The sequence below is a fragment of the Polyergus mexicanus genome, unplaced genomic scaffold (assembly GCF_030449975.1).
Source record: "Polyergus mexicanus isolate NDT 795.1 unplaced genomic scaffold, iyPolMexi1.0 SCAF_1, whole genome shotgun sequence".
NCBI lineage: Eukaryota > Metazoa > Arthropoda > Insecta > Hymenoptera > Formicidae > Polyergus > Polyergus mexicanus.
The window spans coordinates 3,510,835-3,537,333 of NW_027223321.1; the positions used below are offsets into that span (position 1 = coordinate 3,510,835).

Consider the following 26,499-nt stretch of genomic DNA (forward strand, 5'->3'; position numbering starts at 1 on the left):
GGGATATCTCGCGTAGTTGGCATTTAAATTTCTCACACGACACGGAGATAAATCCCAGTATAATTATCTCGTTTGTGCAGTCAGTCTTTACGCGGAACGCGTTGCGCCAGATATAGTTCCATTATTCCTTTTTGCGATTACAATAGATTCAAAGTATCCTCTATTTCATAAATCAATGGCTAAAAATACAACGCGAAGCCAAGAGATGTGAAAAAAGAGAGGTAAGAGTGCAATGATTCCAAGATTTCCGCTATTTTCTTCATTCTTTAGACAACGATACGATATGTCTCGAGGCTAAATTTAAACGGAGCGAGATATAATTGGAGCAGAACGATTGATCGACGGCGCCCATTCCGTGGAACTGGACAATGATATATCTCAAACAGGCGCGGTCATTGATCTAATTAATGCCGTACGTGCAGCGGCGCGATCGAACAGCGAATGTCTGCGCGATGATGCGAATCCGACGCTAATTGAGACAACGATCGTCGGCAATCACAAGTTGAGAAACGGGGTAAAACGCGTTCTTCGGAAATCTACGAGATAAATAATGAAGTAAAGCGCGGAAAGAGAGGAGAGAAAAAAGGTTGGTTACCACCTCCGGGATACATCTTACCCTCGTACAAGGAACGCACAGTTAGTCCACGCGAAAGTTTTATTATACGCGGAAGAGTAATGTCGACAGCCAACGCCGACGAGGCGGTAATAAGATATATTTTTCAACGCCCGATCTTTGTGCAGGTTTCGGCGGCGCCAAGGTGCTGGCGATTTTATTTATGACACGGGTGGTCCGCTAGCCCTATAGCAGATACTGTCACACACGTGCCCTTCAAGGCCAGAAGTCTATATAGCGTAGTTACGTATGACCGTTCGTAAATCATAAATATAGGGATCGATAAAAGTAGCGTGTACGAATTTCTGAAATTCACGAACGCGCGGAACGACGAATCCGCACGAATGTGCATTACTTTGCATCGTGAAAAGTCTGTGCTTCCAAAAATTTATTCGTCCAATTTTACAAATATCTTCGATAATTTATGAATTTAAGAATTATCTGTAATTATACGGAGAAACATTTTATATTATACATTATAAATGTAAAGATTGAAAAACGCGCTTAATTAAATTTATGAAGATTCGTGAATTTTTTGCTATCCGTCAAGTGAGAAAAATCTAGAATTTTTAAAGATATTTTTATATCCTTCATGATGAAAAATTTGTCAAGATGGATCTAAAAATTATATCATCGAAAAGCACAATTATAGATATTTTCAGATTAAATTCAGAGATTTATTTGGAAGAGCTTTTAGTGACCGAAACATTTACATACTTGACAAGCTAGTAAATCCAGAGACCAGCTAGCTAGACAAGCGGCCGAAAGCAAAGCTGTTAGTAAAGCAAACTTCACCGGCTTGAATTAAATTACTGCGCGGTATATATATATATATATATATATATATATATATATATATATATATGTATAGTTGTACACGCGAGTAGTTTACTTCGGTAACGAGTATAACCGCGATTATATGTAAAACTTGGGATTAAGATGTAACACTACGCTAAGGGACTGTATTCCTTCATTTTTTAAAGCATGAATAATTGTTTGAGTAACTCCGCGAATAAACTTCTTTCTCGTGAAATAACACGAGTGCTCTATTTCTGTAATATTTGTCACAGTAATCTATGACATAATAAACATATTATTGATGGAAATAAATTCGTCAATAGCGATGATTCATTTATTTTATACGGATTATTTAATCGATCGTTTTCGAATCTCTCAATATTCCTCATCTTTTCGCAATAGTGTCCCCATCGCTAATCGCTCGCTGGTTTCTCCCTCTAATATATCTTGGATATTAAATACCTCCTGCCCAAGCTAGATAACACATCGCCCTGAAATTCTCCGGCGAGGCAAAATTCCTTACTCGCTCAGTCGGGGAAAGAGACTACGAAGTGAAAAAAGATCAAAATTGAAAAAATTATCCGAATTATTTTCTTTCTCGATCTTGATTTTTGGCTCGTTCGTTTTGTAATCTCATAATTGTACAACAATAGAAAGAAAATATATTATTGAATTAACAGAGAAATATATTGAAGCAAAAATAATGATTTTCGTGAAACTGCGGATTCTAACGGATGACTAAGGATCTGATAAAATAGCTCTCTCTTTGTAATTCAATCCGGTACAAGCGATGTGTCGCCTATGCAAAGTTACAGGAATACTTTAACGTCGCAGTGGCTTCCAAGAGCAACTACGCGACTTTTACAACTTTAGTAACAGCACGGAACGTATATCGTAAGTGGCGTATATCGGCACAATTAGAGTGGATCACCCACTTAATCTTCGTACTATTACGGAAACATGGTGTTGATATTTCTAGAATAGAACACGGCGGGATCGAAGGATGTGCTTTATATTTTATAATTACGTTCGGACATTGCGTAATGTGTATATAATACTTCTCACGCGACATATAAATTATTTTAAAACAGATAAGAAGTCGTATAATTTCGCAAAAATACACATTACGCAAGAAATCGATTTCGCGAAGATGCACGTATTGTGACGCAACTAATCCTGATAGTATTATAGACATGAAAATACGATAAAATTTTATATAAATTAATTAATTTTTTAAAGAAAGTTTTAACATGATGTTAAAAAATAAGAATTTTCAAATCCACCTATCTATTTTTTCATTATCTCTACAAAGATAATTAATATTTTTCTTAACAAAGAGACGTCGTACGCGCTCCGTATTAACAAGAATCATTGATGAAAGTCGAAATGCAAATTTGATTCGCTGAAAGATCACAAAATGCGGAGAATAGGACGTTATGAGAAAATAATTCACGCTCTCGTGTGGTTCGTTCGTCCACCCTTTCACGCTCCGTTCCAGTGGGAACCCTCGAGTCACGTTCCCCGTTCTTGGGGACGGAAATCTTCTAGAGCTACTAGACACGTACGATATATAACCAACGTTTCGCCGGTCCCAACTTTGAGGATCGTACGAAGGAACAGATCACGCGAGGGCTGGACCATAACCAGCCAAGAACCCTCGACGGTGGTTGTAGAAAAGGGAGAAACCGAGGAGCCTCTTTTCTCCGGTGGTGAAAACATTCAGAGACCCTTTCAGCGTGACTTCGCGTGCTCTTCGTAACCTCGTAACCCTTTCGTCATTACGACACATCGGGGATGTCTAAACTCTTGCAGTATCACGTTTGTGCATTTGTCGTGCAAGTCGGACGTTCTTTTTCCTCTGCAAGTTTCTTGAAACTCGACAGTTAAGCGTCATTCGCATTCGTTCATCGTGCCCGTTTCGATTCTTTTATTTACGTCCCTTATCAACGTTCGCTGTAGTACTCGAGACATAAACAATTCATTTACCCTTTTTCGTACGAGTGAGCTTTTCTCTACTGAAGAAAAGTTCTCTTCGCTGCAACGAGACCGCTTAAAAGTGGAAGCATAGAGTTTCCGTTGTATTCTCGATACATTTTAAATTTCTCGAGGATATGATATGTAGACTTCGATGAAATTATTTCTTCCATTTCTTTCAGTTGGAAGCGCAATGCAATTTACACGGAAAACGTATGACATGCTGACAGTATATGACGAATGCACTGCTCTACTTTGCCGAAGCGATCGTTGAACGCTTCATTCCACCGAGAATATTCATTCACCAAGCATTGGCGGCAAAACATTGTCAAAGTGTTTTCAAGAAAAACAATTACTTTCTAAACGCACCGCTACTTTTCCCTTTCAGACAAACGCGTCTCCTAACGTTCACCGTACCTCGAGAAATTTTAAATTACCAATCAAATATTTACATCGAAAATATCTTTACGAGAATTTCATTGCATGGATTTATAGATGCATTTTTATATTTTTTAAAATTAATGTACAATATTTCCAAAGTCATATATTATTAAAGATGAATTTTTAGATTCACGATAGCATCGATTGATCTTAGGATATCGTGAAGTTATTTATCTAGTGGTTTGTTGCACGCCACCGATCTTTGCACGCAGATTGTAGGCACGCAATTGCAGTGACTGCCGCATTCTCGCAAAATTACGAAACGCTTAATCTCGCATACGAGAGGAGGTGGAAGAGAACACAACGCGAAATCCTATTAAGCGAGCTCGGCCTTTATCTTCGTCCGGCGCGTCTGATGCGGCTGACATCTCGAAACGTCCGGGAAAATGAAACGAATGTATAGGAATAACAGCGATGATTCCGCGAAAACAGAAAAGAGCCTGATGGCCGAGAGAGAAAAATGGAAGGCGCAAAAACGAAAAAAAACCTCAAAATGGAATCAACTGATCCGCCTGTCGGAGACTATATTCCCTTGTGGAATGCAGGATCTCATCATTATCGAAAGCCCTGGACCGAAAATCTCGCTAGCGGCTCGAAAGGGATTTCCAATCTTTTTATCTCGTTCACTTCCGGTGTATTTCGGTCATTCAATTTATTTTCACTTTTCTCTGATTTTCTCGGTTAAGATTAGTGTAGCCGCGTCGTAGATCATTAGGAAAAATTTGAGAGATTTATGAGAAAGAGAGTAAATAAATAGAAGTTTTAAGAGGAAGACAGATTATGATTTTTGCGAGTAAATTAAATTAAAAAATATTGATAACGTATTCTAAAATTACTGAATTTTTACGTGCTTTTCAAGGTAATAATTATATATAGATTCTTATACATATATATTAAAATTTTTTCAGCAACATAAAGATTCTCCGTAAATTATATTTTTAGCCATTTGTTTGATGTTCTCACCACAGAAAGCAAAATAATTTAAACGGTTCTCAATTTAAACGCCTCTCGAACGTGGGACATTTTAAATCCGACTTCTGAACATATAGTTACATACATAAACATTCCGTGAGATTAACGCTTTTTCTGGGGGCTACTTCGGCCGGCTGCGATTCGATTCGATGGCCGATAAGGAATATGTGTTTACGCAGTACACATCGTCGGTTTGCGGATGCTTTATGGTGTTTGCATTGATTTCCATCGATGACAGAGCCATAGTAAATATTATCGGAGGCAGCTACACATCGAGGAGCAAACTGTGAAGTTAGAGACGCCCGCCGTTTATTTTCGCGATATACACGCAGACGTACGAGCTCGAGGACGGAATAATAAACCACCTCTGTCCCTGTCTGCATCTGGAGCGACAGGCGGAATGTACACGCGGCGAGGAGATCTGCTATTTATGTATAAAAAGAAATATAATCATGCCCACACTGTTATATTTCAACCATACGGTCTCTACTACTGCCGAGCACTTTTCCACCCTCCGGGCAATTAACGCTTTAACCGGCAGACTGGTTATAGAGTGAACCGTAGCAAAGATTTATACATCTTTTTTTTTCTTCCTGTATAAATGTAAATTGTATTTCGTTACACGCGCGTAAACAAATAACCAAATTTTATTTCTCGATTAACTCGGATAATTCAGTTTTTCACAGGCGAACGCTTAATTTGCAATTTATTACAGAGAACTAATTAACATTAAAAAAATTTATATAATTATATGGAAATAATTAACAAAATGTTTTTTTTTTACATCCATTTAAGAATCTAAACTGATACTGACTTGTTCATTCGAGAATTTTAAAACCGTTATCATTAATTGCGCACTCTCTACCGCAAGAAAATTTGATTTTTATTAATATTTTTAATAAACATAAAGGAAAATACGGCATTTCCTCGAGACGATAGGTCTTTTGACCCACGGCTAGCCTCTCTCGAAGAAAGGAGTCATAAGTATTCAATTTCTGCTCTATCTGGCAGAATCAGCTGGCAGACGGCCACGGCGAGAACAAGCGGGGATTCTTTTGTACCCGATGATTCTACGGAAAGATATTTGTCGGGCGCCTCGGTCGGCACTACCTGAACCCGAACTGCACTTGACTTTAACCACCGAGGAATTGACCTGCGTCCGAACGCGCCTCCTCTTTCAATCTATTCGCTATCCAAAGCCAAATGTCACGGCGTAACATAATCCACATGAGGCGTAGAACCTGATATATAGGCGTGTCTAGTACGAATACAGAAGAAAAAGCAGTGCGTTTTTCAAACCCATAGTATATAAGTTAAAAAATATGAGAAAAACGTAAAGAAGATTGGGAGTAAGATATTAGAAAAATGAAATTTTTTTAAACACTTTTTGCAAAGATTCATTAAAATTCAGATATACATTTTTACATAAACATGCAATAAAATATTTTACACGTAAGAGAATTGAAATATGCATACAAAATCATATTTCTGCTTCATTGAATGTTACATTACTTACGCCGTCTTACAATTGCACAGAGTGACGATGTAAGGAAAATCCGAGAGAAAAGTTCCGGCGAAATCCGAGACAAGTCCCGGCGGAATCAGAGGGAGACCAGAAGTAAGCACGTCGAACGTGCGCTTTCTTTTAGAATGAGCGTAAATTTTGCCTTGCATCGTCCACAGCTGTCCGCAATTTTCAAACCGATGTGACCACAAGAACGACCGGTTCACCACCGGATGGTCGATTTAGGTTACCGCTCTTCCATTCCCATAGGTCTTTTGACAGAATTACGGAAATCGACCACAAGAGATTTAGATTTATCTTTAGCTGTACGAATTTTCAAAATCGAAAAATTTTTTTCAAATTAATGTTATAAATAAAGAAATCTTTATTTATGTTTATATCTCTGGAAATATATTTTTTTCTAACGATATTGATTCAAACGCGCAAAGTTTTAATTTAGCGAACGTGATTTAAGGAAAATAAATTTTTATTATTTATATTATTGCAAATGTACAAATATACTCGATCTGGATCCATAAATCGTTAGATATATACAACGACAGATTTGCAAGGATGCATAATCAGAGTGTTTGCAATTTGCGAGCTGATGCAACCGAGAGAGCAACTTTATCTCCTCTACTCACTTAAGTCCGTTTAGCAGAATCAGCGGCGTCGGCGATTGGCCAGTTTGGCTTGTTAAACGATCGGCGTAATGGACAATCGAGAATCCAGTCTAATCCCAGAATGCCGAAGCTCTCTCGGTTCTGATAACAGAAGCTGACTTACTTAATTGCTGGCTTTTCTCCTTCAATGGACTCTTTGTATCACCTCACTGATAATTTCCTTCGAATACAGTCTATTCCCGTATCTCGTCGCAGACGCGCGTTTAATTGTCCTTGTATTGTATATAAAAGAGTGATCACCCCCGTCTATTATCCCTTTCGATCCACAATTAATCCGAATAGTCATGCCCCTTTGTTTAGAATATAACGCAAATCGTACGATATTTTATCGTGATGTATGACACTCTCCGCGGGCGATATTTTCATGCACGTTGGCCGTGACAAATAAAGCACTTTAGGCCGCTCTTAACAGGGTGAAATATGAAAGTCTCTCGATCGCGTTCGCTAGAGTACACTTAATAACTCCATTGTGATTATATGTATGTGTGTATATGTCCGCTGTTATACGCAATTACCGAAAAATAATATTGCGAGTGAAGAGATTTGCGCTAATTTTTATGTCATCTCTTTATGACCGCGCATTCTGCAAAGAGAGCACGATAAATTCCACCCGCACCGCAGACTCGCACGCGCCGTTTTTCATTAAAGCGCGGTCGTTGCCCCCTCGAGTTTCGGACTCGAGGTTAATGACTGGAGGGGTTAATGAGTTTACATTAATGAGTGTGATGCGCGCGAACTACATATATGCTCCATTTGCTACGATGCATGTTTTCACATCTCGCGTTCTCGACATCTCGTATTTCTAATGATTACTGCTCGTTCTTATCAATATTCCGTTGAATCCCATAATTATTTTTAAACGGGAGCATTGATTTCGCTGATTCGAATAACGGAAAATATTTCTTTTTTTCTATTTTTATCGAAATGTAAATTTCTCACCTGGTATCATCCTGCATTTTTAATCGAATATCGATTAATTATACAAGCGGAACGATTTAAATTTCGATACGTCCAAATTAGTATCCAAATATACATAAACTGTTTTGTTTCATCAATTTTAAATCTTTTAAATCCAAATTTAAATTCCTCTCTGTTCAATTTCTTTCATTTCGTACTCCTCCGTGTAACTTCTCTCTGCTTCCAATTTCGTTATCGTCCAGTGAATTCTCAGGACAGAGGAAACGAAGCGCGAGCCGAATTAATTCAGTAAAACAAGTCAGTGTCGTGTGTATGTTAATATCATGCCAAGAAAGTCCGTAAATTATAGATCGCGGTTTTTTTTTTTTTTTTTTTTTTTTTTTTTTTTTTTTTTTTTTTTATCTCTGAGGGCAAAACACGAGCGTCTCGGCACCGAAACCGACGCATGGCGTACACGCACGCGAATGTGCACGCACAGGTTTTTCTTGGCGCAGGATGTTGCGTATCGATCACCCCCTATAGTCTCCATGGTGTGTCTCACATGACAATATGTCGCGTGACAGTGATCAAGGGTTACGGAGGAGCGCGCGCGGGTGGAGGAAAACAAATATATCGGACCCATAAATTGCGGCTCATTCCGGCATCGACCATTATTTACAATCCTCCATATCGAATTACTTTTCAGGACATTATTTATGGCGATCCAAACTTATACGAGGTTTTTTCGAGCTTTGCTTTTGTTCGAGTGCGCATCGAACGCGGGACGCGGGACGCGTGATCGATAGCAAATACGGCATTGTCGAGATTATTGTATGAGAAAAATTTGCAAGGGAATTTCGCATTTCTCATGATAACGACTAAACTATCACAGATAACATAAGTAAAATATACGAATCGGAAATCGCAAAATTATATATCTTTTTCTGTTCGAAATCTTAGAATCATCTCTGTGTTAATTTCAATTCTTAAATAACCGAACAAATACACTATTGCACGTTTAACTTCGAGATTTAACTACAGATAAGCAGATATGAATATTTTACACTGAAAATTATATAAAACCATATCGCTCGCAATTTAGATTGAAGAGTCTTAAATCCATTATTTATATTTCAGTAGTAAAACATCGCGATCGCGCGGCGAATGTAATGGGGCGCATCCCATGAAATGATTAACGACGATCGCACGCGATATTGACATTGTTAAGACGATATACATCACCGTGAATCAACATTCCCTTGTAATACGTCGGAAAATTAATGCCGCGGCGCGACTCGGTGGAGAAAAAGAATACCACGGAAACATGCATCACGGGCAGAAGCGTGCCGCCATTTACTATGGAAATGTATTCCGTGGCTGTACAGTAGATCGCTAGAGAGTAATTCTACAAAAGTCGCATTGTTTGATAAGCAAACGAAATTATTTTTGCCTTTAACATTAATCAAACGTTTATCCGCCCGCGAGATCACCTACTTCAGTCACTTATTTCACCTCTTGTACCATATATATTTATATTAAGAGGATACATTTTTTTTTTTAAAGCTGAAAACATTATATCAACTATGCGTACAACAAGCCATATTAAGGAGAGAAAGATAAAAATAATATAATTTCAGTTATACTCACCATGTGGAAATTAAACGACCTCGTTAAATTGAGTTTGAGGATTAAATAATTTATGTTTTGTCGCAATTAATGTCAAGCGGACTTTAGTTTTAATTGGAAAATCTCAGTTAATGCTTAAAAATGCTTAAAAATAAAATTTTCATTAACAAGCGTAAATTGGGAGAAGAAGTGCACGACATTATATGCAACACAGTAATAATCGTATATAACTTCTATAGCGGAAAGTGTTTCTCTCATAAAACCCAACTCTACTGCACATGAATGCAATTACATCTATTCCCAATCAACTTTGCTCATCAAAAACTAAACTAACTAACTGCATCTGTTTACATTGCCATCGCACACTTTTACTGCCTCTGGCTCCGATTACAGGTGTTTTTTTCTTTTTTTTTTTTCCTCTCCACTTTAATATTCGATACTTTGTGGTTTTACGTAAAACCGGCACTATCGCTCGTACTATCGCTATCGAGCGCAGCGTTTCTCACAAAAAAAAAAAAAAAAAAAAAAAAAAAACATGCGTGGCTTTTGGCGTGATATCTGATACCGCACGGCGCGAGATTGGATTTAATGCGTTTTTTTTTTCGCATTCCAGCAAGAAAAAAAAACAGGTATCTCCCGACATTCGAGAGGTTTTTCTCGACAGCTGTTCCCTGTGCTATAGAAATTTTACTGTATCGATCATCGGCGAGGTTACAAAATTTCCCTGAGGTCTCATTTTTTTATTCTATCTCTTTCTTTTTTAATCGTCGCCGCATGCTTTGTGCTACGAAAATTTGATATTACATAACGGTCGATAGGGCGCGCGCACTCCCTTTGCTAGTAGTTAGCGTACCTGATTGTTCATCGAAATTGTCACAGTTTTAATCAAAACAATAACACGCACCGTTCTCTCTTATATACGCTAAAGCTTCTCGCAATGCTTCGATTGCATCAGGAAAATGTCCGATTTCTTACGTATCTACGTAATATGTATAAATATGTATAAATCTCGAATATACAATATTTTATTCAATATATAATTCTTTTATTGTTTTATGATAAAAATTAAGAATATAAATTTGAACTACGATCATAGAAATTTTCTATTAATATGTAAAAATGTGTAAAAGCAAAAAATTATATAAATATATGTATTTATATACAATGTACAGATATAATTAGGCTTTGGATAAACGAATATTTCATTCATTTGTCTGTTTCAAAGAACGTGATCGAATGAATCATTGTCTTATTTAATCGCGTAAATTCAAGAATTTAAAAACGAAAGAATTAAAAAAATACGGAGAAAAGTGAAGTGTAAATGTAATTCTTTGGCAATTAATGTAAAATAGGTAAGGAGAAAAAAGATTCATAAAACCGCGTGTTATCCTTTTCATTTCTCTACGTTACATGTGCATAATAGAAGAAGGACTTGGTGCTCTTCCTCGTATAATTATTTCGAACAAGGTCTTTAATTAACTCCGCTCTGTCGGACTCAATTGCTCTCCGCAAAAAAGAAAGAAATGGTTCATGCTTCTGTGAAGGCGCATGTTTGACTCTAGCACAATTGACGATATAAATTTATTTAATATCAATTGCCATCAATGCGATTATTTATCGGTCACATGAGAAGAAGAGAGAGAGAGAGAGAGGCAAATTCATTGAATAGCTTGTTTTATTATGCGGTTGTATTACAATATTGTAATATAATAAACTGCATGTGCATTATGTTATACATACATGATAATATTATAATGTAATTTACCTTCTGATCTTTGTATTAATTTCACAAAGAGTTACACGTCTATTGGTTATTTATTTGCCTGATTAATACTATATAACGGCATGTAAAGCTTTTCGCCAATTCGAATATTAATGAAATTGAAAATTATATTATAAACTTTCTCTCTCTACTAAATATTTTAAATACTATTTTTAATAGGATTCATTTTTGCAATTCATGTCATTAGATTAGTTGCTGAACGCAATTTAAAAGATGTTTCGTTGCAACGAGTTAAAAATGGATCGCGTGACTTTTCAGTCACACTGTAGCGGCCCAGGGTACGAAAGAATTACAGACGTTTTGATAGCGACGACTACAAAGACCGCCATCCGTTTTTCTTATCCGCGGGGAGTTTAGAAGAGAAAGTCTCGTAACGAGTTCCGCAGCGGCGGCCGATGCGTTTAATTAACGCGAAACTCGCGTGAAATAGATTCAACTTTGCGGCTCGTTTGCAGCCCATTCTTTGTAGCTTATTCGGATCTGGCATCGATATTTTATGGCGCTTGAAATGGATACATCGCTTCAGAATAATTTATAAGAAACGATTATTATAGAAAGGATTTTCGTGGAAAATTGAATACGGCATGCATATATTATTGCAAAAATGCAATAATATAGGAGAGAAATACGACTTGGCTTTAAATGCGAGCTCGATTTTTAAAACGCCCTATATATGTAGATTCGATCAATGCGGGTAAATGGACTTTAAACAAGACACGAGATAGCTCGTTCATAGTATACTTAGTCTAGACTCTAGACTAAATAATTTAGAAATTATTACTTCCTATCGCACGTATATCCTACCCTCGCCATTTCATCGCGTGCGTGGCAACGAGTGTCCTGACAGCGGAATAGCATGTAATCACCGTGTTTTTGATTATCGTATTTTAGTCGCATATCAAACATCGTTTTATTATTAATTCATAAACGATAAATTCTGGTCCAATTTCTCGTTTATAATCCTCTCTATTTTTTTAATAACTTTTTAAATGATAAATTTATACGACGCGTTATTTAATTATATATACTAAATTATATGTATATATCGGTGAATTTTTCATTTTATTTATTTTATTTCAAATATAAAGTTTTAATGCATCAATTGTCCGCGTTATTTTCTCGATATGTTTTGTTGATGGATAATTTTTTTCCCGTGAATGAAAAATTGCGCGTCGTAAGTTTAATTGGTGGGAACGAACTGTGAGCTATACGTAGGGGCATCGTTGGTAGACGACGTCGTACGTGGAACGTTGCCGAGGTGTGGGTGAGGATGAGACATGATTACCTCCTCAATTACCGCTCAATGTTGTCCTCTCCACATAATTCATAACGTTACATATATCATGGGTGAAATTTACTCGTACTCGTACTCTCGGCAACCGCAGAGTCGAAATTCCACCGATGTCGAATTCGGAATTGATGCGATTCGGCGAAGGGAAATCAACGATGGACGACGTTCGCGTAAATTATTTCTATTACGTGCTTCATCGGGGTTTCCCTTTCTATTGTACGTGCATAAAAAAAATAATTCGATTCGTCTCTTGTTTCTCGCAGGTTATTCCATGCATAGAACAATTACAATTTAGATCTCTCTCATTCGAAAATCTAAATTATCCAGAAATTCTAGATTTCAGAAACTTTAATAATTCTAATAGTAATAATTATTTGATTCAAAGCTGCTGCAATTTTATGATTTAAGAATTCAAATATTAAGAAATAAAACAATTATCGTGCATAATAAATGTTAATAATTCAAAATTTTACAACGTTTAAGAAAGTAATTTTTTAAAAAGTTTTCCCGCTAAAACATCTATGTCGAGTAAAGACTGAAAGTTCTTACATAACTAAACGATAGCTGCCGACTAATTTGTAGCCCACCTGTAACCGCGAGAGATATACGCTTTTCTCTTCGCATGCCGAGCATACGACGAGCGACTTTACGTTCCCTCGCGATGACTCCATCTCGGCATTCGTCGTCGGAGAATTACTTAAGTGCTATAATTAGTGGAGCGTACGAAATGCACCATTAAGCAGTGTGGCACGAAAAGTCCGCTAGAAATGGTCGTCGACCATAAAATCTTCTACCGCAACCAGCGATTTTAAATCGTCCGTCGCATCTTTAATGACGCCGTCGTCGACGATCATTCCGCATTCGCTTAAAAATCCGAACAAGATTTCGACGCTCTAATTTTCGGTCGCTACGAATATTTCCCCGTCCTTTTTTTTTTTTTTTTTTTTGTGGAGATAATAGTAATAAAATAATAAATACGAAATAATAAAAACGAATAATTATCGAAGTACGGACGTAATGAGCAATATTGTTTCAAATAATATTCGACAATGAATACAGATATCGTGTAATTGACATGTTGTTTCCGTGTACCATATATTGTTTCGCGAATATTATTTCAAACGTGATATGTTTGCAGCATCATTATTCAAACAGAAGTGGCGTTGTACCGCTTGTTTTAATTCATATTGGTCGTAGCAATTATGCGCATACACGCATCTCGGAATAATCTCGGGAAAAAAATATGCAAATCACCGTAATTATACTCGCTCTTAAATAAAGTTCTAGGGAAATTAGTGCGTTCAAAGGGATAATTAAAATTCAACGCCGCGGGTAAGATCAGAACGCAGCTGTTTGCGCGCAGCTGGCGTTTAAATGGCGACTTCGCCATCGCGAGAGTAATTGTATAAAGCCCTAGAATTAGAATGATCACATCAGCGTGACCGCATCTCCGACGAAAATTACGTGGCAAGACCTTCGACGCGGAGTTAGCACGTACCTAAGGCTTCTACGTACGTAAAGGCGCGAATGCATTTTCGAGAAAAAAAAAGCGACGGACGTTGTAACTTGCCAATGTGCACGCGATTTATCGATTACCAATTAACTCTTAGAATTATGACCGAGATTCTAGGTACGATGCTAAAATCTTGAAGTTTCGAACTTCAATAGAATTATTTTCGATTCAAAGATTTGCGAAACAATTTCGACTTTTAAATTAAAGTTTATAAATTGAAATTTATATTCACGCGTATATAATAAAGATCGTTGAATTCTCTGGGATCTTTAAATCTTTGAATATTTTTAACCTTAGCCTTTGGAATCGTTGGAACCTAAATTGTCGAATCTTCAATTTGTAGAACGGATTCTTGTAGTTTTGGTCTTTGACCTTTTGCATTCCTCGATCTTGGATTACTCTCTATCGGTCTCTATAGATTCTCTCTTGATCTATGCCTTTCAAGTAGTCCGTAATCCATAACACTTTTGCCAGATGGAATATGACGTTCTTACGATATAACGAGAAGAATTCTCCGAGGACCTTAATTTAAAAAGAAACGAGACAGACACTCTCTTGATACTTTCGGAGGTCAAATCCGATTCCGTTCAAACCGCACGTTTCGTTTCTTCAACTGCGATATCATCTCTTTTGTGTGCATTGTATACCCGCGTAATTTATATACCGCTCTCTATCTCTTTCTTTTATTCTCTCGGAACCGGTAACGAGAGCTTGAAAACTAAGGCAAATATTTTTCCGACGAAGGCTTCGTGATTCGTGCTCGCTAGATTCGCTCCTCGCTCGCTTGTGCGCCTTCCGGGCAAAGAAAGGAATCGAATACGATGAGTCCGGCGCATCCCGCGAAGGTGAACGAACACTATATGACTCGTTGCAGAACGTGTGGTCTCTCCCCCTATCTTTTCCTCTCAATCTTCTCCACAATTCGTTCCTTCTCTTTCTTTCTCTCTCTCTCTCTCTCTCTCTCTCTCAAATCTCGACCGGATATTTTTAATAAGCGATTCGTGTCGGGACGAAACAATGCGCATACCGCTCTGTGTACGCGGCATCTAATAAAGCGTTGCGGGAAAAACGAGCTTTCCCACGCGAAAAACCCACCATCGCAAAGAGAAAACATATTTTTCTTTTTGCGGAATTTTTTTACCATTATCGAATCTTCTTATAACGTCGAAACAAAGCGCGTCGACAAATCGCGTTTCCCTGAATCGTACTAATTCGCCACGTGAAAATTCTTCTCATTCTCTTGCCCCCGAGTCATCAAAAATTTTTTCGATTCCAGATCCACGGGGAATATGTCGCGACGCCTATGTCAGAATTCCGCGTGCGAAATAAAACAGTCGCGACTACCAAAAGTCGCATCGTCCGGGATGCCACGGCATAAAGATACCCCGGAGCCGATCTATCGCTCCGCTGAGTCGGGATTCCGATGCATCCGGGATCTCTGACTGCAGCTGTAAGAGACGCGGGATTGGGGGTGAGGGAGAGTGAGAAGAAGGAGAGGAGAAAGAGAGGAGAGAGAGAAAAAGGGCCGTAAACGCGGCCGCGCTTCGAATAGGAATCCGCCGCGCGACAGGATTGGAGCGATAGCGAGCGGGGGCGCCGTTTCTCGAAAACCGGAACAATACGTCGTGTAGATGCCTCCGGGGCCGGCGAGCGAGAGAAAAAGCTATGGGCGGTGTGTGTTACTCGTAAAATATGGAACCCCATAAAGATCAGAGCCGTGTGCCGCGTTGGCGAAAAGGCGCCGGCGACGATCGTGACTCGGGAATTTCCCTTCGCTCTCCGCGCTTCTTTCTTTCTTTCTTTCTTTCTTTTTTCGAGTTCTTTAATCTTTGAGATAAATATTTTATTCGACCGGGTTTAACTCGCATGCTTCAACGGTTATGAATTCATTTATGATCCTCTGACACACAATCTATGAGCTTGTATAAACGCAACATACACGACGAACGTTATCGCGAATCATTTTAAGCGCGTAGCCTGCAATCGAGCTTTGAGCGGCGAACCGACACGACAAGCACGCACGACATTCGATCGCGCGAAATGCGCAAGTGCGCCCCGTCGATTCGAGAATCGATGTATCGGTTAAATTTCTCTCTTCGGTGTAAATCCTTCCGCAATTCGAAACCGATCGAGTCTCATTTCGTCTCAATTTCCAACAAGAATCCAACTTAAGCCCCCGAAATTCCTAGGATATCTAGCCAATTTTCGACAATCGCCGCGGGCTAAAGGGCCACGCCGTCCTTTCTAACGGAGAATCGCGACCAGCGGAGCATAGAGAGCGGTCGGACACATTGGCAGTTTAAGATAGTTAGGCTGCAACGTTGAAAGTAGCGGTAGTTTCAGATAGTTAGCGACCACGATGAATTTCCTCGCCGCGCCAATGGCTATATAGACGTATATGGGAACGACAGTCCTCTCAGAGGAACAATTGAACGCGCCTGAGATAATCTGCGATTTATTATGCAGATGCAATATGCGACATTTACGAAACGAACTTTACTAAACGAATAAGCAAACAAATAAACATTTAAAATTAATTTCATAATCTATAATTCGGCGATACGATTAGCCGAGATGTCACAGATTTCGAACGCAAAGAAACGATCAACGATCGTGACTATATAACGATCATCTCGCATCTGGAACTGGGCTGAATGGCTTTACTAAAGCCATCGATCTAATCGCACGAGCAGCTTTCAACATAATCCGTACGCTAGCAACGGGAACCTGCATCGTGCATAATTGAATGCGATACATCAGACGGGGACGACCGACATGATGCGCGGGGCATCGGTGCCGAAACACCGCTGCGGATATAGTTGGTTATATAATCTATCGCCCGCATTGAGATCGGCGTGTCATGCGAGCTGTTTTCGCGATTATCTAGGGACACGCTCGGTTGCCTGGAAGGCGACGAGAAACCTGCACCGCGTGTAATTGAATTCGATACAACGCGGCCTACTAAACACCGGGCCAACTCGGGGCTGTCTTGCTCGCGACATACAGGCAACCGCGTATTAATTTCGCCCGTTAATGAGAATTGATCGTTCGCGTATATTTGCCGCGCGCGGTTACCCATCGACTTTTCCGATATCGAAGAGGATACATACGGTCCGAAATATGTATATATATGCCGTACGGTGGAAACGTATGATTTATATTTACGCATATAGAAATATAATACATTATTTATGTGTATCATATGTTATAATGTGTAATTAAATGTCATTACACATCAATCATATCAATAATTAAATATTTTAATAATTAATGGATTGTTATAATACATATGGAAAATAATTCACGTAGCCACAAAAAGCAGAATTCATATACAATACATATATCTTTTTCTCTTTGTATGAGAAACAATTAATTAAATATCCAAGCTAAATATTCCGAATTTCACAATTCCCATGATTTACGTAATACTTTTAAACTGTTCCGCCCATATTTATTCAACTCGCCGACTGCGAACCGTACGTGCGGCTGCACGGCAATCTATCGGTTCTTATCAGTGTGTCATGCGAACTGTTTTCGAGATTATCTCAAGTCATGCTAGTCGCGAGTACAGATTTGCATCGAGCGTAATTGGATCCTATACACCGCGGTCTACTAAGGCTAACAATCTACCAGTGTTGGTATCCGCAAACACGATCCAACCAAGCCATCACCGCGACCTTCGGCGCATTTAGATCGATACGCATTATTGCCACCCCCTCCTGTCCCGTCTATCCCGTCCCGAAGACCTAGATACAACCACATTCGTGAGAAAGACTTGGTCTTGTCTTAGAGAAAAATGGAAAAATATTTAACTCCAAAAGATTTGATAATATTCCGTTCAATGTATATATTGTATATAGACTGAGAAAAATCTTGTATTTAAGAAAAATTTATCCATCTTCAAGTAGATAATATTATCGATAATTAAAGGAATATTGATCGTCCGGAAACGTCCGGCAGCAAGAATTTGCTCACAAAACTTGGATAATGAAAATTCAGAGAACTTGTCTATCGTAGAAAGAAAAATCGGACGCGAATTACGCGAAAAACGAGCTCCTCTATTATTTGCCTCTATTATTGTAAAGCTTCCCCGCGGGAGCAAGCAGTCGAACCCGTAGTATTTGTCAAGTAATAACCGATAATCACGAGTGAAGATTACCCGTAAATATTTTCACGAGCGAGAGGCAGCTCTGAAACGCGGTCCTATTTCCCGGTTTTGTATTAGCCCTCGGTTTCTCGATTCATCGGCTCGCTGAAATTGGAAATGGTCGATGGTACCAACCAGTTCTCTTAATTCACGGGTCTTCCCATTTTGACGAGAGAAGGAACGAAACCGGTTATTTGCAACCTTCGGTCGATCGTGGGCGAAGGTAATCGGCACGGCGTGTCGATTTCCGATAATTTCCAGAACGAAGTAACGACCCGATTACGTGATTCACGTGGCTAAGTATTTACAGAAGAGCGAGGGCAATATGAGAGAAAGAGAGAGAGAGAGAGAGAGAGAGAGCACCCCATTATTTTTCTCCGTTCTTTTATTTCCGCGCGCGATACGTCTTTTCTCGTTTTCTTTCAGCTTACGTAACTCTCTTAGAGATTTCTCTCGTATATTTGCGAGCTTTCGACTGGAAAGATATTTCCCAGGTAATTCTATGTCTCAAGACTTTGTAAATTCTTATATATTTCGATCGCAGCATGCTAATAACGAAATTACAGAATTAAAATTATATTATTGCTACCGTATTATCGCTTTAATATTGAAGAGGCAAGACCGAATGTCGATTTTCTCAAATTGATCTTCTCGAATTTTACCGTCAAGCATTCGTAGCCGCTACGACATATAGATGATTTCCGTTTTCATATTGTAATTGAACGTACTAGATTATCGATACGGGATACTTTATATTACAAAATCGTATTGAAAGACTTGCAAATCATAAATTTTTATTTCGCCACCGTGCATACGGCTAGTCACATATTCCCTCTCGTAAAAACTTGCCCGCGGGACGATTGGCCCCCACTAAATAAAGTCCGCGAAAATAGGCTTCTATACCTCCATGTTTGGGAATAGTTTGCCGAATCGATCGGGGCTAAAACTAACCCCCGGCGCGAACCGTCCGGGCGATTTTTGTCGCAGCAACAAGTTGCCGGGCGGAATCGCTCGCCCCCGCCGAGTCGGGGAGAGAGGGAAGCAAGAAACGCATTATTGTAATGTCGTCGACGGGACGAGGGCCAGCTTTCATTCGATACTCACATCGGAAAGTCTATATGCGCGAGTTAATGTTTGTGTAAAAATTTTTTTCTAGTACTATGCATAGAAAACTAGACGATATATTATATGATCAGTTAATCTGCAAATCACTGATATTATATACTCCTAATAAAGAATATTACTAATAGGCTTCAAGCATTCACAAAATTTTCTCTTTAAGAGAAAAAAAAAATATATATATATATATATATAATATATTATAAATATATTATAAATATATATTATATATATATAAATTTTTTTTTTATTACTCGGTATATCGATCATGGAAATTTCTTTTATTGATACATTTTATCTCTCTATATAAAAAAGAGGCAAAGTATATTAACAGAAATTTTCAATGAAGTTTTCAAAGAAGATACTTTTGATAGACGTGGAATATGCGGGTAATGCAGGCCATATAACAGCGATAAGTACAATTGACCGAGCTGGAATGCGAGCCGCGATCAGGACTATTGATAACGTTTACGCGCCGGCTCGATAGTAATCTCGGAGCTTTCGTAGACCATTCGCGGCCACGTCGTTATTCAATGTCAAAGACGAACGAGGGCGACGTCGTTACCCGGCGCCGCCGGCTTTCTCTCACGCTCGGTTTCTTCCGCGGCAAAACCGCGGCTTTGCTTGCGCGCCTTTCGCTCTTTTTTTTCGTACCACATTTACGCTAAGTCCCGTTGAACTCCATTCATGCCAACGAGGCGCGATGGCAGCAGCAGGTGTTGCTGGCGCGATGGAAATAAATACGAATCGTTCGCTCTCTCTCTCTCTCTCGTAGATAGATAGATAGATAGATATTACCATCCAGGGGCTCTTAACCTACGTATTATAACCCCGTGGATCGACACGATCTTTTAATAGAGTGGAATTTCCTCCTACACACACCCGACGTGATTCAGCATGACGCGTCGGCCAGTTGACGTAATGAAAAATGCTGATCCGACCGACTCGCACCTCGTGAAGCTAATCGTCCGCACAAACTGATTTAGCGCAAATCGACAAGGATCGCCGATCATGGGCGTTTAAAGAGATATAAGAATAAATGTCAATAAAAATTAAATATTAAAATGCAAGCGATCAAAAAGTCCTGGAAATAAAAAATACTTTTTCAAATGCGCTAAAATTTTCATTTATCGGGGATTAATTTAACCTGTGAACGGCGATTCTTCGCCCGATCTCTCGGAATAAATAAGAATGTCTATCTCCGCGCGCTTCGTCGCCTGACTTAATCGACTAGAATGTGCCGATTGAATTGAATCATGGTCACGATGCTCGATGTCTGAACTTTGTCTGCGACTCGACTGGGAAAAAGAGGCTAAGAACCGCTGGGACTCTCTCTGCGCTGGTAGACAAAGGAGCAACTCGAGGTCTGTCTAACTGAAATCACGTCATTGACCGGAGAGAGAGAAGAGCCGTTTCTGCTGCGGGCGCACGCATGATACACGCACGCGTATACTATGTATGTATATTGTGCGTCCCACGCGTGAGACTGTCTTCGTGACGTCGCGCTGTGGACCGCACGGTTTCCTTGCCTAAGCAAGGGGGCGAAATAATGAGAAAGAGCCGCCACATGTGGACGGAAGACGCGATATACCACGTGCAAGCTAACTCCGTTTTGAGAAAGAGTTTATATGTACACCGTGTATCGGCACATTTTTTTCAACAGCCTACCTTATTAAACGTGTTATTGAATGAAATGAGAGTAATGTGTTATGTCCTAATAAACTTAATTTTTAAAATTCAATTATATAATATTGTTTCGACGAAATAGTGTATGACTCATCCTATGTATATCGCGGGAACAAGCATCTATATGAAAAATAATAATTCGTTAAAATGTTGTAATGATTATTGTCATGGTGATTCACAGGAATGCATCAGCCATTACTATGAAGGACGTTCGATATTAGTCGACGTTTCACTATCGAGTTACGAGCGAATGTAACGAAGATGATAGGTGGTTTTTTTATTTTTGCCCAGATTATTAAATTCTAACAGCACCATCGTGACGTTTACGGCTAAATTTACGCGGTAATATTATATTATCGTGTTAATTAATAATCCTATAAAAGAAGCGCTAATGCAACAGTGCCGCACTGACATTTGCTCGCTTCAGAAGATTAAAAATTTCTCTTTTTTATTATCCGAGATCTATATTAAGTACCCGAATTACTTGACAGATTAATTATATCCATTGTTTTTACAACGCCTGCATATATCGCACTTTTATCGCGGCTTTATATATAACGACCAATAATAATGATCATCAAAATCCAAAAAAAAACAGGTCGCGAGAGAAGCGACCTCGTCCTTCTATTTTTATGACCCCGCAAAACTTTATCAATTTATTAAGAAGGTTCGATTCGACGAAATGGCAATGCAAAAATCGCCATGAGTTCCGATTAAGCGTAAAAAAAAATATAGACTAATGAGAGTTAGGCGACGTTTCGCGCAACTTTCCGTTCGCGCAATTTAATTACAGCCACGTGGAAGAAGTTAATGAAGTAAATAACCGCCGGTTTCATACATTATTCAATCGAGTTAGAAACATCTCGCACACCCCCGATTTACGAACTTTTCTCCCCCCTTCCTCCTCCCACCGCCCCATTTCCCTATTCCTTCCACCCGGAAAAGTTGCCACAACTGCATACATCATCGAGTCGGGCGATCAGTTTACCACCTGGGTGAGATGCAACTCGCCCCAGCCCTATACACGCAAATCGCTCCGAAAATTCGAATCGTTCTTAAGAAGAAGACTCCAAGCTTCTCTCGACATTCTTAAACTTTCGGATATCCGAGAGTTATTCCGTTTACGAAACTATTCAAGATGAGATACTCAAACTCGATTTCTTATCCTTCATATTTCTTTTCTAGACTTTTCAACATTTCGAATTTCTTCGATATGATCTTCCGTTTCTTAGATCATCCGCATTTGAATCTTTTCAACTTATCTGTTACAATATTCGACGATCAAGCCTTTCGAAATTTAAGATAAATAAGAGACAAGTGTGAAAATAATAGACGAATTATATAAGCAGATCCACTTTGATACGAAAAAAAATTTGCAGTCATTGTTGATCTCATATTGGATATGAAAGGATTAAACAACGTTGAAATGAACAAGTATCGTTGAATGGGTGGATCATTCCGAATCGTGAATTTTATGAAAAAAATCGGACGACATAACAAAAATGTCACTGCGAAACATAATCGATTTCCTGTGGCTCTCTAAAAAAAACTGTGCAAGCGACAGTTCTCTAATAACAAAATTGATGTAAAATTTCGAAAAGATAGAAACTTGTGTTTATTCAAAACTGATGAAAAAGTAACGAAGTAATCAGATTCTAATAACAATTGATTCCTGTTCAACATTCTATACCCTCGCTTTAAAAATAAAATAACTTATAAGAAAGATACATTATATATGTCTCTTTATAAAACTTTTCACTAATTTTATTCATATTTTTTTATTTTATTCATTGTCAAGCTAGAATTTAATATGTGTAGAACATTGAAAAATTAGATCACCATCTGAAATTTCCACATTTCTGACGACTTTGTTAGTGACATAATTCATAAAGCACACACGCCTTTGATCTCGATAGAAATTATCGACGCGAGTGTACTAATGGCTGGATGCATAGTTAGTATAATTCAATGACTCACGCTAATTTTCTTCGCTTTCATCACATTCTTTTGTCGCAATTTGTTGGAATATTTTCGACGTTTATTAAAAAAAAAAAAAAAAAAAAAAAAACAAAAAAAAATGAAGAGTGGAATAATACGCGGTTTAAAGGCAAAAAAATACTAAAAATGCTAAATGAAAAACATCACTCGACAATAATCGAGAAAAATCTATCAGTCCTCTCATTACGTCACGGAACACGTTGTACAATCATTGACGACAAGCGTTCACTGCATTGAAATTTCCCGTCAGCGCTCATATGATAGCGTGCGTTGTACGCGTTCGTTCATTTAAATACAATTCTCGCGCGCACGGTTATACCTCCGTGAAAGTCCAAGGACACGCGGAGTCGTGGTGCACATTCGCGTGACGTCATGTCATCGAATCGCGATTCCAGTGAGAAACGTACGGGTATTTTATACGACGAGACGCTTACCTGAGAAAGATCGGAGTCGTCGCGTATCTTAGCGTCCATGGTCACATGACTGGCGTGGATTCTCGGCGTCGCGACGACGAGCGCCGCGGCGAACAGGAACGTCAGCATCGTCCTTGCGGCGATTATCAGGCACACGAGAGACAATTCACCAATTCACTAACTCGCGGATAACGTTCACCACGCGGATACGATCTACGATGCGTATCGATCACCGATGGATCATCGACGAGAGTCAACGCGACACTGACACCGCGTTCGCGAGACGTCGCGGAGCCGGAAGTTCTCCACGGACGGACGACGTAATCGGACAATAGGATGATTATTCGCGCGTCGGCAATTAACGATTACGAAATTGCCGATTGATGAGCGAGCGCGAGACCGCGCGATCGTTTCTCCCTCTCTCTCTCTCTCTCTCTCTCTCTTTCCCTCCTCGATTTCTCTATCCGTCGCCGCACTCTTTCCGCTCGACGTGTCAACGATACGAAGGATAGCGCGGTACTGCGCCCTCTCCATGCCTCAACCCCTCTTATCCCCCACCAGGCGCGTCGGAACGAGTCTTCGGCGTGGCAGCCGAGTTTCCCCCTCCACTGCCGTACTCCTCCTACGCGTACGATCGCCGTGAACACGTGACGTCATCCACCTTTTTGCTACGCAGCGATCGCGTCGCGCGGATTATGATACTTTAATTGTCATATCGATACATCTCTCTGTTCCGATTTTCGTGCCGAGATAAAATTCTAAACGGAAATTGAATATCAAACAAATTGTGCTTGCTATAATGGATGCATTTGATGTGCGTGACGATATTACGTGTTGAAAACCGATATGGTCTTTCCTTAACAAAATATCCAAACAATAAATAGTTTACAAACTGCGATTAAAAAATAAACAGGCAAATTGTTTTTCAGAAATAAATGACTACGCTCTATTATTCAATCATTATAAATATATAAATCATTATAAATTTATTTTACCAAGATCTTGATTTGAGCTATGAAAAATTCAGTGTTAAAGATATATTTAATGTTATAAAATTTTTTAAAAAGAATACAGCGCAAAAATTATAGCATCTAATTAAATTTCATTACAAGAAAAGTCATTTTAATTTTCAACAAAAGCTGTCATCTGTATAATTGATTATCGAATATATTTTAACATTATGCGCATGTGTGAAATGTTAGTCTCAATAAAGAAAAACAAGATCGTGCAAAAAAATAAAACTCTTGATTACAATTTCAAGCGTTTAATATAATCCATTGCTCGAATTATGATAATGGTCGAATAAAGTTTCTTACAATTATTGATGGGAATGCCTCTCTTCGAGGCAAAGATAATGTAGCCACATTCGTCAATCTAAACGAATTAAGAAAGTGAATTAAATTATCTTTTTCAGAGTGTAAGCTGAATTGTAAGCCCTATAACTTACCATTTAAACGGATATAAGATAAGATAGCTAGATTATACTCTATGTTCTCGATTTAAAATTCTCTCTTTTCATACTTACGAATAAAATTTTTTGTGCATAAATGACGTAAATAAAATTTCTACTAGAAATAAAAAATCTACTTGACGTAAAATAATTAAACCGTTAAAAATTTGAGATTAAGTTTTAAAATACCCTTATATTATTTTTCGAAGATAAACTAGTATATTGCGGAGAAAGATTATTAATTTACAATTTAACAATAGCTATACGCTACACATTTATTGTATTATCTTATATCGCGGAAGGAGAGTAAGAGAGAGAGAGAGAGAGAGAGAGAGAGAGAGAGAGAGAGAGAGAGAGAGAGAGTGAGTGAGAGAGATACAGGTTGAAATTGGGAGCGATATAATTGCCAACTCCAACAGAAGTTCACGGGGTATTTACTAAGTGGACTTGGACCAATTCTCGAAACCACTTGAGGCATAGCGCGGATTAAGGAAAGATCCTGATCACGAATATAAACGCATAGGTCCGCGCGGAACTTCCGTATTGTGTCCCGTTCTCTGCTTGTACAAACGTTAAGTTCATCCCAATTCGCCCTAGTAATTAGAGTACTCTAGATACGTCTCTTTCACTTCTCCCCCCCTCCCCCTATTCCTCCTCCCTCATTCCCGATGGTTAGACTAACTTAGACTCGCTGGAAACACGCGGTGTGACACGATGTTAATCTAGTCGCGAAATAACATTTTCGAGAGACGACGTTATTCGCCGATAGAGTTCAACAAATTTCATCGACGCTGCAGAATTAATCGGCTGGAAATATGTTTTCCTGCTCGGAGTTTAGCAAATGTTTGACTAACGAATAACAGTTTGTGTGCACGAGGGGAGGAATATTTAGTTATTAATACGCAAACGCGCACGCGCCTCCTGTTCTACCGCGTAACAATATATAAAAGTGTCGCGGCAAACAAATCGTATTACACTTTCGGTGAAACCCGATATCAGTTCTTCGACAAATTTACCATAAAAATTTGAGAAACATTAAAATTCTCCGAGTACAAACGCGCAGCAAAATTTTCGAAATCGCACCGAGTGCACACGAGGATTCTAACGTCCGCAATTTACAGATTCCGTGATCGAAGGATAGCGTGATTTGAAGCGCTAAAGCACGGGAAAGCTCGTAATATACGAGAGCCCCAGGGGCGTCGACCCTCAATTACGAATCTCACACCCTCGGGCTTCTCTCGTAGCCGGCTATCGTCGGGGAAGCTCGCTCGTTTCTTAAAGACGAAACAAACTCGACCATGAAAAGAAAAGCTAAGTGCTCGTGACATTCCCCACGGCGGCCTCTCACGTTCGCCATTTTTCTCGGCGGACCATAATTCTCTACGAGCGGGCGTAATTTTTAATTACTTCCCAGCGACTCCCTCTTGCACACATTTTTTTGCGCGCCGATTTTCCTCGCTATCTCTTTTTATCCTTCGTGATAATGGAATTACTTGATTGATAAACTGAATTTATTTCTAAACCATTATTTTGTACTTTGCAGCGTCAATCGATTTGTGTAAATGCAAAAATAGAAATGTAGTTATTTAAA

The 26,499-nt window shown here is 39.0% G+C and overlaps 1 protein-coding gene across 4 annotated transcripts in view; it reads right to left on the minus strand.

The window, feature by feature from the left end:
- Fas1 (fasciclin 1) overlaps nucleotides 1–23,966 on the minus strand; it is a 216,280-nt gene extending 192,314 nt beyond the window's left edge. For all 4 annotated transcript variants that reach the window (XM_070293293.1, XM_070293301.1, XM_070293311.1 and 1 more), the window contains exon 1: nucleotides 23,480–23,966. In XM_070293293.1, coding sequence (XP_070149394.1) covers nucleotides 23,480–23,587 — 108 coding nt within the window. In that variant the 5' untranslated portion in view covers nucleotides 23,588–23,966. The remainder of the gene's footprint in view (nucleotides 1–23,479) is intronic.
- Nucleotides 23,967–26,499: the final 2,533 nt, after the last annotated feature.